General features: G+C 46.3%; 1 protein-coding gene across 2 annotated transcripts in view; it reads right to left on the bottom strand.

Annotated features, from left to right (window-relative positions):
* The window catches only part of MCC (MCC regulator of WNT signaling pathway), a 405,074-nt gene that overhangs the window by 46,980 nt on the left and 342,832 nt on the right, over window positions 1-15,262 (bottom strand). For both annotated transcript variants that reach the window (XM_054589958.1, XM_054589957.1), the window contains one exon: window positions 250-396. In XM_054589958.1, the coding sequence (XP_054445933.1) occupies window positions 250-396 (147 nt within the window). The remainder of the gene's footprint in view (window positions 1-249; window positions 397-15,262) is intronic.

Raw genomic sequence — 15,262 nt, 5'->3', positions numbered from 1 at the left:
CGTCTCACTCTCCACAATGACCTGTCAGTTGTGACACGCTCCAGCCGGCTGATTAATGAGAGCTGGAGTCCAGGCTGCAGCTGAAAGGGACTTAAAACTATTAGTGGGTTATCTCTCCCTGCAGCTCCAGCACAGCAGGCCTGTGCGAGACCTCGGGAAGCCCCTCGGGGCCGCCTGAGCTAATCGCGTGCCTGCACAGCGGCCCTGCTTCCAGACAACAGGCGGTTCCGGCTGTCCCCAGGAGCTCACCTTGGCGATGGGAATGTCATTGCTGCTGCTGCTCGTGCTCAGCTCCCCGGTGCTGGGGTTGACCGGGCGGTTGGTGGAAGTGAGGCGGCCAGGGCTGGAGGGCCCTGTGGCCTGCACACTCTGTAGTCGAGTTTGAAGCTCTCGCACCTGAAATAAGAGTAATAATAATAAGGCCTTTAGGCACAGCTGGTGGTTCCCCTGGTCAAAGGAAAAGATAGCCAGATGTGTGGATGGTAGGACATTGCTTTACATTAAGAGATCAGCCGCACTGAATAGCTAAGTTGGTTGGATCCATGTAAATATCACCATATTCTAAACTAGACTCGCCATTGGCCAGCATCTGTTTTCCACAAATATGATGTGAACATGTTATCAAAGCACTGGAAGCTTCTAGCAGAGGTGGAATGACATCTTCAATGACCTCATTCTCATTCTGCCTCACGCGCCGATGCTGTCCTGGGCTCTGCCCATCGAGAGGCCAGGGTGAGGTTGCCACTCTCTCGCGCGGGCCTCGGCGCCCAGAGACCGATAACCGCCGCCCAGAGAGCGTCGACTGCTGTCAGTGTCCATCTACAGTGGTGTAGGAAGCCGAGAAAGGGGAGACCGTGTCTCCGCCTGAAATGATCAGGGAAGGGTTAGGGAGGGGGTGGTACTGAGCAGTCTCACAGGTGAACGGGGTTACACCAGACGAGCGAGGGGTAGCCTTGGTGGTGGTGTTGGGGAGCTGGGCTGGGGGAACAGCTTACACAGAGCGCAGGCATCATGGTGACACACGGTGCCTGAAGAACCGCAGGTTATTCAGTCAGTGCGTGCGGCGCGTGAGAGACTGAACTGGCAAGGAAGCCGGGCTAAGGTGCAGGCATGGGGTTGCAACCGCAGCTCTTCCCCAGGGACTTGGAGATGGGATTAGCCCTGGGGCAGTGGGAAGGAAGATCTAAACAGCGCTTTTGTATAACAGTGAAAGACGGGGCCCTGGGAATGACATTTAGAACATATATTAACCTGCACAGAATTTAAATGTCCAAATCCTGCTTCTCTATGGTTACGGCTCAGTGACAAAGAGAAAAGTGTTCCAAGTAAATGAAGATGGTTTGTAGAAATTGGCCTTTCTGATGACCTTGATCATCGGGTACAACATCTATCTTGAGGGGCAAACTGACTACAGCACCCCTGGGGCCTTACAAATGGGTGGCCGGCCCTGCTTGGGAAGAATTAGCACCAGGACGTCTAAAGCAGGGCTTCCCAAACTTGCAGGTGCACCAGAAGGGCCTGTGGCTTGTCAAAAACATAGAATCCCACCCCAGGGATTCTGGCTTGGGGTCGGGGGCAGGGGGCGGGTTGACAAAATCGCAGGAACCGGCATCTCTAAGAAGCTCCCAGGAGATGCTGATGCTCCCAGTCCGGGGCCGCATCCTGAGCCGCGCTGACCTCCGGGATTTGCGAGGCCGCGCTGCGCTGTCCCCACTGCAGCCCCAGAGACAGGAGGCACAGAGCCAGGAGGCGCAGAGCCTCGCCCCTGCCAGCCCCAGGCCAAAGCCCTTCCAGCAAACCCTTCTCCAAAAGCGACTGGAAAGCTTTCCCATTAAGTATCTTTGATGTCTCCATACTGCTAAATTGGGAACCAAAAGTAATTGAAATTTCAATAATTCATCAACATATTAGAAGCCAAGTAGGAAAATTCCCTCGGAGCAAACTGCATTCAATAGTGAAACAGCTACAAAGTGCCTAAGGCTCCGCGGTGGCCTCTTCCAGTAACTGTGGGCTGATGGAAATGCGTGCTGTCCTCGTAACACGCCAGGCATAGGACGGACCTCAAAAGAACTTAAAGACTAGGAAAGGCACGCCTGTCCAAGCCAAGTGGTACTGCTGGTGAGAGATTACAGGGCTCACTGTGGAATGGTGCCCTGGCAACCAAGAACGGGTGCAGTGTGGATGGCTCCTAACGAAGTAGGGCCCAGGGGAGGGTCCGTTTCCCCCATCGGGCCAGCTTCCTGGCACTGGGTAACCTCCCCAGTGAAGACCATGGATTTCAATTTCTACTGCTGTGAGAGTCTAATGAGGTCCTGAATAATTAACAATGTTAACACCACTCCAAGATCTAAAGAGTGTCTGAATCATTCACAATACAATCAGGGATCTCTTTCTAGAATCCCAATTGGCCCACTCGTCTTGCTTTTAAATAAATACAAATTATCCTGGGCGAGTTATAAAAACTTCATTAAAACTTCTCATGTTTTAAAAAAGTGTTTCTCCTTCCAATCACTAAAGCAAAACATGTTCAGTATGAAAAATTCAGATGACACAGAAAAATGAAAACATGAAAAGTACATATGTTCTTTCTTACTGTAGACATTTACTGCTAGTCATTTCCCACGGCATGTTTGTGCAGAGGCATGCATGCTTAGAATAATTTCTAAATCTAAATATCCATCTTTATTTTATTTTATTACTATTCTTTTAAATCCTCACCTGAGGATACATTTATTGATTTGACAGCGAGTGGGAGAAAAGGAGGGAGAAAAACATTGTTTTGAGAGAGAGAAACATCGATTAGTTGCCTCCCGCATGCATCCTGACTGGGGATCGAACCCACAACCTAGTTATGTGCCCCAACAGGAATGAAATCTGCAACCTTTTTGGTATGGGACAATGCTCCAACCAACCTAATCACCTGGCCACGGGCTACCCATTTTCATTTTAAAAGCTTTGGATCCAGGGGATGTCTTTGAAAACTACAGGATGATAAGCATGCTTATTCTGGTCTACCCTTTATTATTTAATGACAATTGTTAAGCAAGGAGAAAAAATCCAGTTGAAGGGAGTGGAAGAATTCTGTCGTGGAAAGAGAGACTGAGGTAGAGTTAAACAGCCTTCTCTCCCCTCTTGATTGGCATGGGGGAGTCTTAACGTCAATAAATAACGCACAGAAATGAAGGCTACGGTCTGCTGGTTTGGCCGAGGTAAGGCTTAGGAGGGGAAGAAACACTGCTCTTAGATCCTGTCACAGGCTAGATTGTGTTCCTCCAAGAGATATGTCCAGGTTCTAACCCCTGGGATCTGTGAATGTGACTTTACTTTGAAATAAGGTTTTTGTAGATGTAATTAAGAATTAAGGATCTCAAAATGAGATCATCTTGAATATAGGGAAGGCCCTAAATCTAATGACTGGGGTCCTTATAAGAAAAAGGAGGGGAGATTTGAGACACCCAGGGAAGAAGGTCACGTGAAGATCGGGGTGCAGATTGCCGACAAGTCAAAGAACATCGGGCCCAGAAGCTAAATGGAGCAGGAAGGAATTCTCCTCCAGAGCTGTGGGAGGGAGCATGGCCCTGCCAGCAACTTGATTTTGTGGCCTCCAGAACTGTGAGAGAATATACTTCAGTTGTTTTAGGCCATCACATTTGAGCTAATTAACTAATATGTACATCTTTTAAATTTTTTTTAGATTTTATTTATTTTTAGAGAGAGAGGAAGGGAGGGAGAAAGAGAGGGAGAGAAACATTAATGTGGGAAAGAAACATTGATTGGTTGCCTCTTGCAAACCCCCAACTGGGGACGTGGACCGCAACCCAGGCATGTGTCCTGACTGGGAATTGAACCAGTGACCCTTTGGTTCGTGGTATGACGCCCAGCCCACTGAGCCACACCAGTCAGGGCTACCCATCTTTTACTGAAGATATTTTATTAGAGAAAATACAGGGTGGGATAAAAGTAGGTTTACAGTTGTGAGTAGGCAAAACATCAAGTTTATTCTGATTATTGTTTATTCATTATTGTATTTTCCATGCAAACAGCAGAAAACCCATTTCTGGCCCACCCTATATGTTTCTCTGTACAAAACATGTGGTTTGGAGCCGGGGATAGGCAGGAGTCACCGCTACCCCTAAGCAAGGAATTGATATTTGTGGGAAGGTCATTCATCATCCCATACAACCTTTCTCAATTGGGGTTCGTCAACAACAGAACACCCAACATGATTTGAAAGACCACTTTTCTCATTCCTCCTAAAGTTAGTATGTAGCCAGTACCTATCTAGATGCTAAAAGGGAAGTTAATCTGTTACACACATTGGAAACCCGGTCAAGCATGAAGGAAAGTTTATTTTTCAGGGGCTCACAGTCTAGCCAAACACTGCAACATGAACTGTGCTCTGAGAAGAGGCACCGGCAGGGAGTGTCCCAGTATAACAGAGACCTCATCGCCGCCTTCCCAGGGTAGGAAATACTGGGATTTCGTCTCGAAGGCTGAGTATTTGTTCAATAAGCAAATGAAAAGGGCAACAGGGGAGGCTCTGAGGGGTTCGAGGAAGGGAACGACATTAAAATGCCAGAATTCTGCGTCTCACATGTATACCTTAATGACTCTCAAAGGGAGAAAAGGGTTTTATAAAAATCATTTGATCAGAGGAGAGAACAGACTGGAGGAAGAACAAGGAGGTAAGCCAAGCGCTGTCCTGATGGTTCCGGTGCGAAATGATGAGGCTCAAACACAGTGAACTGGGAGCAACAATGGCAAGATACGCCCCAGGTCAGCACTGCCCACCGGAATTTCTGCTAACGACAGCCATAGTCTATGACTGCACCGGCCGCTATGGTCTCGCCTGGCTGGGGAGCACTTGCAATGCGCCCACTGTACCCAAGGAACGGAACTTCTCATTTTATTCTATTTTCATCAATTTAAATTCAAATTTATATAGTTGTACACACCCAGCAGCTACTGTTTTGACCAGTAGCTACTGGATTGACCTGTTCAAAGAAGTAAAACAAACCACAAAACCACAAAACCACCCAACCCTGTGGCCGGGTGACTTAGTGGATCATGGTACAACTCAGCAAAATGGAGAAAACGTAAGGAGGAGCTGATTTTTCAGAGAGAAATTAAGATGCCAGCTTTGGACATGTTGACTCTGGGGTAGCATTTGCTAAGTGAGTGAGGACATTCAGTCCACAATGAAGACATGTAATCTGAGGAAAGGAGGCGAGAGCTGGATGAGGAGCGCAGGACCCGTGGGAGGGCCGGCCGCCCAGGGCAGGGCTTGGCAGGGCTGCTGGGGGGCGAGCGCCCGCAGAGCTCGGCGGGCCGAAGGCTCAACGGAGCACAGTAAGGAGAGGGCGCTTTCGCTCTAGGAGAGAAAGGAAGGCGGTGGGAACAGGCAATAAGGAAGGCGAGTTTGCTGGCTGGAGAATGAGGATGGGAGACAGAAGAGCGTCTGTCCGAACGTTTCTGTTTCTCTACGAGGAAAGAGCTAAGGCCTCTGCTAGGGGCAAGGAAGGAACAGCGGACACTAGAAACGAAGAAAGCTGACCCAGGACCAAAAATGGAGGGAAACAAAAAGCTTCCACAGCACTGAAAACTCAGCTGAGCTCTTCCATTCAAGACAGTGGGCTGAGTAAACAGTAAAGAACAAAAAGATTAAAACCACAACAGTGAAGAGAATGTGCTTGGGGCACTAGCAGAAAGAAGAGAGGCACATTGTGGAAGGAAGGGAACTGATGAAAGAAACAGGATGGAAAAAGCCAAATTCTATAAAATATACAGGGGGAGGTAGTCCATCTACCCAGAGGAAGGTTGGTAGAGTTTAACTCTCACTTTGACAGGTTCTATGAAGGACGAGAAGGAGAAGCAGGCTGCAAACAGGAGGAGTAACTCTGTATCCAGAGTGAATGAAAATCTCCAGCATATGACAGCCCCAGCTAAAATAAACAGGCACTCCTCCTGTTAAAGATGCATAGAAATGCTGCATGAAAAGAAACAATGAGAAAGAAATCCACTGCCAAGTTTAAAAGAAAGGCAATAAAATCTCCAGATGCCAGAAGTGAAATGAAAATAAAGCTAACGTGGTTCGGAGGGAGTGGTGTAGCAGTAATCCATGGGAGCAGAGAGCGGGACGCGCGGCGGCCACACCAGCGTGGGCGGGAGGTGGCGAGTCTGTCCCTGAACGACAGGCTGTTGGAGCTGATCCTCCACGGAAAGCCGGGAGCCTTCGTGCCCCATCTGTCTATGAAAAGTGGGCTGAGAGGGCTGCCCATGAAGCCGGAACTGTGCAGAAGGGTCAACCCCAGGAAATTAAAATCCCAGACCCATGACACATCTGGATGTGGAGTCCAAATGCATACTATCTGCATATCGAGGGGGGAGGAGGGGGCAATCTTACATACGAAATAACAGTGAAAGATGGGCTGGATTTTGCTGGGACATGCACTGCCCAATAAATCACCCAGTAGCATCAGAGAACAGGAGACTTAAGACTCTGGTGACCATGAAGCTGCTAGACATGGAGGTGAGACTGCAGAGAAAGGAGGAAGAAAGAAGAGAGCCACCTATCTAAGCCAGGAGATGAAGTTACCTGAGAAGAAATGAAAATAAAGGAGACAGTAAACTACGTCACAGTCAATACACTTATGATTCTTAAAGAGATAATAAGAATTTCTACAAAGAGTAAGAAATTATGAAATACAAACAGGCAGAGATCAAACAAGCACAGGTAGATGAGGAAAAAAAGCAAGTAGAAGATATAATCGATGAAATAAAAATCGAAGTACTGATTCAATTCCAGACTGGATAAAACGGGAAAGACTATTACTGAACTGGAACACACTACAGAGAAATTAATTCAGAACACAGCATGGGGAGCTGAAAAGATACAAAATATGCAGATGGCCATGAGAGACATAAATGACTGCTGAGGCTCCAACACGTTTTTAGGAGTTCCAGAGGGAAAGAGAACAGCGGCCCTGGCCGGGCAGCTCGGCGGACCCGAGTGCCGCTCCCATGTGCCAAGATAGCAGGTTTGATCTCCGGTCAGGGCACTTAAAAGCAGCAACCAGTGAATGAACGCATAAATAAGCAGAACAACACACCAGTGCCTCTCCTTCACTCTCCAAAAAACCAATCAATCAAAAAAAAAAAAAAAAAAAAAAGAACATAGGAAATGACAGAAAACCAGTACTTGAAAAGAAAGTAGATGTGTTTTCCAGATGTGGAGGCAGAGACGGGCCTTGAGACTGAATGATCACATAGGGTGCTCAAGTAGGTGTGACAGTTTTTAGATAGGTCAGCAAATTCTTTGCTATTCCTTCCATCAAGAGGTAGAGTCCAATTCTCCTCCCCTTGCGAGCGTCTGGTCTGAGAGGCTGATAAACAGAATGTAGTGGAAGTGAGACCCAGTAACTTCTGAGGCGAGGTTTCAAAAGGTGACATTTTGCCTAGCTCTCCCTCTTGGGACACTGCCCCTTACAAGCCAGCCACTCCATGGTGAGAAAGCCACAGAGGGGACACTTGTGGGTGTTCTGACCAGTAGCCCCTCCTAAGCCCCGGACAGGAGCCAGCCTCACCCACCAAACAGGAGTGAGAGAAGCCTTTAAGGTGACTCTGACCCCAGCCACCACCCGGCTGCAGTCACCTCTGAGCCCAAGGGAGAACTGCCACTGGAGCCCAGTCAGCCCAGACCCACACGGATGATGACACAGATTTATGGGTATAGGCCTCTAAATTTGGGGCAGTTTGTTATGCTGCTAAAACTAACTGGAACAGGGGAACAAAAAACTAAATGCAATGAAGAGATAATCTTAAGCGCTGGCTAGTGGGAGAGTTAGACACCTTAGCCTCTGAGACCAGGGGTGTTGGTTTGGTTCATGCACCACTGTATTGCCAACACCAGGAATGGTGTCTGACACAGGGTCGGTCGCAGCACTGTCTGTTGAATATAATTTTAAAAAAATCTGTCCACTTAAAATCCAGCACTCAGGTAGACTATTACAGTAGACTGAATAAATGACCCCCAAAGATGTCCACGTCCTAATCCTGGAAACGGTAAAGATGCTTACCTTGAATGGCAAAAGGATATTTGGAGGAATGTTTAAGAATTTTGAGATGGGAAGATTATCCTGGATAATCTTACAGGGACCAGGAGTCACAAGGACCCCTGTGAGAGAGAAACAGGAGCGCGAGCGTTGCAGAGGTTTGAAGATGCTCTGCCATTGAGGGTGAAGGAGCGCGGATGCTCTCAGGGCGGAGGAGGCAGGGGAGCAGGACTCCCCGGAGATCCTGGGGGAACACAGTCCCGGCGACCCTTGGGCCGCAGTGAGCGAGATGCGTTTTGGACTTCTGAACTCTAGAATTTTAAGATAATAAATCTGTTATTTGAAGCCAATATAGTCATGGCAATTTGCTACAGACGCAATGGGGAACTATACAATTAATCATAGAAAGTGTTGGCAGAAATAAAGATGAAGGACTTATCTGTAAGTTCTTTGCTAAAAGACCTTTGCTGAAAGAGCTTTCTGAGGATACCTGCTTTTCCGTAACAAGAATATTAAACCCAGAAAAACAATGGGAAGAAAGAAATAATGGTAGACACAAACATGGGCGGGGGGCGGGGGGTAGGGGCAGAAGGAACCCTGCCACACTGCGGTGAATGGGTGGGCTCACGAGCCATCCTGGGAGGCTCCAGGGCAGGGCTTGGTCCCAGTGAGTAGGTACACAGCCAGCACCCTGCAATCTCAGCCACCAGACCCATCAGCAATATGGACAGACCTTAGAGTGCTGAGGCGGGAAAAAAACAAAGACGTCTACAGCACAATAACCTTTATGTGAATTAAAAACAGCACATAAAACACTGTGTGTAAGGACACGTAAAATGAGGGAAAGGAAATAGGATAGAAAAGGAATAAATACATTCAAAGAGGGACCTTTCATGGATCGGCGACTGTGCCTTTAACAGAGGAATGCACTTAGCTTATCTCTGTGCCCTGCAAGACAAATTAAAACAGACACATGAAAGAGAGTAGATACAAAAACGAGAGACTGGGAGCCTAAGATCTTATGCGAAGCCAGAGAGTGAGAGGTTGGTGGTGAAGAATGCGGGGCTAGAGGTGTCCAAGGCAAAGGTCGGATGGGGTGGGCACAGAGGTGGGGTTCTGAAATGAGGGGAAATTCACTGAAAAAAATGAGACCAGAACAAGTGTAGGGTGGGTCAGCCACTAGGCGCTTCAATCTCCCAGGACGGCCGCTGGAGCACAGGCAAGCCAGTGCGCTGACGAAGCCATCTGCGGCTGTGGCTCACCGATGAGCGACAAGCAGGAGGGACAGGTGGCGGCGGAGCGGAGTTCTGAGCAGGATTAGAAACATCATCATCAGCCATAAAAGAATGAGATCTGTTCTGTTTACAATACACAGCGGTGTTCACACGGTAGCTGTAATTTCAGGCAATCAGATTGTAATTCATAATTTCACCATGTAATGGAGATGGTGGAGGTGATTTCTACACTGCAGAAGAGAGAGAATCCCTGGGTCAGAAAAGCTCCCCTTAACAAGCTCGGGGCAGTTTGCTCCTCCAGCGTGATTCCCGCCAAGCTGCCCCCTAGACGTCCGGACTTTGTGGGTATTTTGCAGAGGGCCACTTATTGGAGATTTTATAAATCTCTTGCAGCCCTCAAGCAAATTAGAAATCAAAATACATGTTTACAGAAAAAATGTATTTATCCCTATAAATATCATTTAGCTAGATTTTCAGGAAAGTAACACTGTATCATTAATGGCAATTTTGAGAAGGCTGAATTAAAGAGAAAGAGACCACGCAATAGAAGGAAAACAAACCCAACAGCATTTTCATTCTCTGAAGACTTTGTAGGTGTATTGTTTTCTCTTTTGTTTCACAGTCCACTAAGGAACCTGGATAGATTATTGAAATGGCTGCCTCAGGGAAAAGGTCAGCATGTTGGCTGTCTCCCTAATTTCTTGCCAGCTTTCCAACAAACGAAGTCAGCTCTTTTCTTTATAGCTAAGAGTTCACCTATAAACAGACTGACCTCCTCTGAGGAGGGAGTTCCAGGATGGACAGGCAAGCACTGGTGCCCACAACCCCACACGTTCCCTCATCATTTCCACGGCACAAATGAGCAAGTAACCCTTTTAGAATAAGTGGACCTGTTTCCAAACAAGACATGAAGGAATCACAGTGCTGAGGGGTTTTTGCCTGTATCCCACTTGGAAATTCCCCAAACTACAGCATGGAGGGGAGACAGGTTTTGGCAATAATTCCCTATTGCGCTCACCTCAAGATAAATAAAATACATGCACAAAAAGCTTATCTTCTATGAAACAAACTCAGTTTGCCTTTACTTTATGTCATCTTAGAATGCCAGCAAGATTGATTTGCGGAACCCTAAGGAATCTGGCACCCACACTACTGTAAGAGAGGACGTTCACTAACTTCGGGTCTACAGGGGGGCGGGAAGGGGAAAAGGGTGAAGAGACCATAGGAGAATAGTTCAAACAACTAAAATTGCATCACATAGTAAGGCTACCAGAACCTAAATTTTGGTGCTGAGAGTTATCGTCAGTGTAGACCAGGACATTATTAAACTTCTGTGGGCCTGAATGTCCTTATCTTTCAAAAGGATATAATAATAGTACTTATCTCGTAGAGTCCTGGTGCAGATTAAATGAGAAGTGCATAAATCATGGCTTATCCCAAATAAATGCTCAAATTATGTTCAGTGTTATAGCATAGGCTTTAAGTCTGGCTTTGTCTTCAGAGGTATCTGTTTTTAGTCTATGAGGGGTATGTTTAGTCTGTAAATGTTCAAAGACTGTTAATACTACCAATAGTAACAGGCCCTTACAAATAAACTCTATCAAGATTGCATTGAAAATGAAAAGACTGCATCGGTGACACCCTGTACAACTGCTTTCCTTCACTGGACGGGCACGGGACGTTCTGCCCCACGCCCAGCAAGGCCTCCTTGCCTTCCGAGCCCCAGGGTGCTCGTGTCCCGCCAGGCTCCAAAGGAGCACTCCCTCTCTGCCCTCCCTCCTCCAACAGAGGTGACGCTGCTGAGTGGACAGAGGAGGGTTGAGAACCCCTTGACTTTCAGGCAGAGGGCTCATCGCTGCTGCGCTGCGGGCCCCAGGAGGAGAAGGCCGGGTGAGTAGAAGGCATCAGAAAAGCTGTGCACCTCTCTGTTTCACTCCGACTGCCGGGGGAGAGGTAAAGATGCCCACAGAGGTTCTTGGCCCACGTCTGGGGTGTGGCTGAAGGGCACCGCCTTCCCTTTCCTGTCCTGAGCATGTGCTGGGGTCCCAAATCCCACTTGCTGGTTCAGTGGCTCACAGAAGGGGCGGGGCACGTGCCCTTTGAAAGAACTTGCCAATGATCTCGACACACGTGTTGAGAGCCACCCCGCAATGGATGAGTGAGAGGGCCTGCTTCCCTGGCACTTGGACTCATGTCTAAGTCTGTCTGCTCTCTCACTCAAAGCAAATAAACCAGCAGCTGCATTAGGAACATTTACTGCTCAACAAATATGCATGTGTCCCCATGTTTCTCAGCCCCTCTATGATTAAGCTGAAGCATCTAGTTCTGGCCAGTGGGCTGTGGGAGGAAGCTAAATTTAGTGCAGGATGAGTCCACTTAAGTGATGTTCTAGATGATGGGTTGCCATCAGCCTGGGTTCCTGAGTGAATATATGGAACAGAACTGTACCCCCATTCCAGAACCTGCATTGGATATGTAGTGCAAGTAAGAAGCTTTTCTGGTGTGCTGTTCCACTGAAATTTGGGGGTTAATTTGTTACTGCTGTATAACATATCCTCATCCTGACTAATATACCAACCCTACAAAGGAAGAGCCACTTAAGAGCCCCAAACTGAGGTTGGAAGGAGAGCACCGGAGCCAGACCCCTCCGCTTAACTCCCTCCTGCAAGGTCTGATCAGGGCTGGAGGTGTTGGAGTAGGATTTTTTTTTTTTAACAAACAAACCTTTTTATGAACTAAACTTAGCTAACACTGGCATCCTCTACCTCATCATACAAAGAAACTCCTAAAAAGAATGGGATAAGTAAGATATGAACAAAGTTCCATCAAGGACAAAAGGAGACTGTGCTTACATATAACTGTCAAGTTGTTAAAGCCGGGAGATACAGACCACAGTCTGCAATCCACACTTTATATTTTGTTTCTTTAATTTAAAAATTGAAGAAAAATATGCCTATATTTTCACTGCCTAGATTTAGCCTCTGTTAATATTTTGGCATATTAGCTTCCCTTCTATTTCTATGTTAAACTTCTGTGTAATAAAAATTATACAACTACAAGAATACATTCGTTTCAAAAAGAAACTAGTACACTATAGAAAAGTTTAAGTACCCTTTGACATATACTTCTGTAACCCCCGTAACTATTATTATGAGACTTGGTTTACGCTGCTCTGGTCTATTTTAAATATTTTTACATACACACATATACCGTTAGTGCAAACTCACACATACATAAATTCATAGTAAATATAAAGTACAGTTTTGCAGTCCTGCTTTTCCCCATGCAGACACTGTGGTCAACAAAAGCATCACAGAGCAGGCGCAGAGTGGGAGGGGCTTGGATGGGCCTGAAGGCCAAATATGGTGAAACAAAGATGAATCTTTGTTTAAACTACATAAGGCCACAGACACTTCCAGAAATAGCTCCACTGTTACTGATTTTTACTTAAAAATATCAAAGGGCACTGACATAGCCTGTAACTATAACCAAAGGAGACAGTTCGAATGCAGTGAATGGCTGCTGCAGAAACAGACCATGCTCTGGACGTGTTGTGTGATACACTAAATCTTATTTCCCAGAGGGATGGGAAGCCTAATAGTAAATACGTTATAAATGAACTAATTAGTAGAAAGAAGTACATAATAAAATGCATGATCAAGCTTTAAGGTAATTACTCTTTCTAAGCAGCCCCTTTGGTTTAATTTGGATTCCTCTTTTCAACTCCTTTAAGCATGACCATTGATCGACAAGCGCCCTTGGAGGTTAGGTGGGTAAACACTAAAGGTGGATTTGATTTAGTGTTCAGAACCAGCGCAGCATTTAGAAACTGGCACCAATGGGTTCAGAAGTAATAGCTCCGGGGGAGGACGCTGGGGACACTGTAAATTGCCTCAGTCGGTGAGTTCATGCAGTAAGTGCTAGACGCCACACCCCCAACAGCCCCTGGGATCTCTACGGTAAGGGGACGTCTGGGGGCAGACGCAGTGTGGCTCCGCCATCCTGCCCCAATCACAAACGTTCAAGTGGCCCGAAGGATATGGTTCTGATCTCCCTGAGAGAGAAGGGGCCAGAAACTGGGTTCAGCCACATGGCCAATGATTCAGTCAATCACACCTACATAATGAAACCCCAATAAAAACTTTAAATACAGAAGCTTGGATGCACTTCCCTGGTTGGCAATACTGAGGGTCGTCCCACATCCCAGCCAAAAGCAGGTGACGCCGTCCAGGACTCCACCAGGAGAGGACAGCTGGAAGGTTTGCATTTGGACTCCTGCCAGGCTTTATGCGCGCATCTTTTATTTTAGCTGGTTCTCATTTGTATCTTTTTGCTGTAATAAAACTGTAATCATAGTTTTGAAAAATTGCCCAAAGAAGTATATGGCAGGATTGTTACTTTGAAAAGCTTAAGGACTAATGGGTCCTGAGAGTGACAATGTATGAAGGAAATTCCTTCTTACCTTGCTTCCTTCCTTCCAGGCCTCCATTCCCAGCTTCACCCACCCACCCCTACCCCAGAGCCACATTACCAGAAATTTGGGGCTACTTTCTGTTAAGGAGGCCAGGTGAGAAGGAAGGAAATGGGTGCCACAGGATTCTGGAAGTTTACCTGTCTTTTCCTGGCCAAGGAGCCAAATGGCTGCCATTTAAAAATCTGCATTTTAGAGTCTTTGTTTATATTTTAAAAGACTTTAGGTGAAGTGGGCGATCATTTTATTACATGAACACAGAATAATGAAATCCCTTCATAAATGTAACATTGCATTTAGGAATCAAGAGTGATTGGATTGGAAAAGAGACACTTGCTATCTTCTTATCACTGATGAAAGTACTACCTCCTCCAGAAACAAGTTAATTAACTAATATTAAGGGTTTTAAGGACATTTTGAGGGAGAGTAGACAAAATAGAGAGGCAAACTTCAGATTAGGGCGACTAATTTGAGTTAAAACAGTGTGTCTTCTAATCTCTTGAATTTACTGGGGTGGTAACTGGGGTGAAAGCAGAAGCAGACCCCAGGAATTTGCTTCCAGGCGTATTGAAAACACCCAGAGAGGGCACGTGGTGCAAGGAAGGAACTCTGCTACCATTACCTCATGCCATGAACTTGTAGAACTTTCTGAAGAATTTCCTTAAAATCTCAGAAAGAATTCGCGTGGCCCACTTTTGAGTCAAGTGCATATTATTCAATGGGACATAGATTCATGACCCTGCGGTCACATCCAACTTGCTTTACCAAACAACCTGGGGAAGATACTGATCATTTTTGGTACACGGCAGTTGACCTACACAGTTATGCAGAGAATGCACATAGTGTGAAGGAGCTGGATCTGCCATCACCCATCCTTCCTATCAGCTCCCACCCAGGGCACCCTCTCTGTTCACTCTTCCCTGCCACTTGACATATACCATTGTGATGGCCTACTTACTCTCCTGTCTCCCCAAAATCCTTCTAGCCAGGGATGGTGTCCTGTTCATCACCCTGAGCCCTCTTCCTGGTGCAGAGGAAATGACCAATCATGTTTATAAAACGAAAGAACAAATGAAGGAAGAGTAAAGGGCCTCCTTTCTAGACTAATTAATTCTACCTGGACTAAATTAAGCCCATTTCTTTAAGTGTGAGGAAATGAATGGTTGTGTTACAGACCATGCAGAAATAAATGATTATCTCATTTAATAATGAGCTGGGACCAATAATAAAAATTATCTGGCTGTTGTCTGCTCTGCCAAGTAGTCCAATCTGTTAACTGACATGAAAGATCTAATTTAATTAAATCTTGAACAAGGCTCAGAAAACCTACTGAGAGCACTTTGTTTAATTGCAGGCAGGGGGCAAGCACCAATCCTATTGATCTGGTCAGTTCAAAGTCTATACAATAAATATGGGCAGTGGAAAAAAAAAAAAAAAAAAGGGCCCCAATTGCTTCTCAGGCAACTTTGATGGACTGTGGATTCAGAGCTGCCATGAAGGCAGCA

This window comes from Pteronotus mesoamericanus, unplaced genomic scaffold, assembly GCF_021234165.1.
Source record: "Pteronotus mesoamericanus isolate MK-2021 breed Mesoamerican mustached bat unplaced genomic scaffold, CSHL_Meso_final scaffold_167, whole genome shotgun sequence".
In the NCBI taxonomy this organism is placed as follows: domain Eukaryota; kingdom Metazoa; phylum Chordata; class Mammalia; order Chiroptera; family Mormoopidae; genus Pteronotus; species Pteronotus mesoamericanus.
This window is presented reverse-complemented; position numbering and strand designations above follow the sequence as displayed.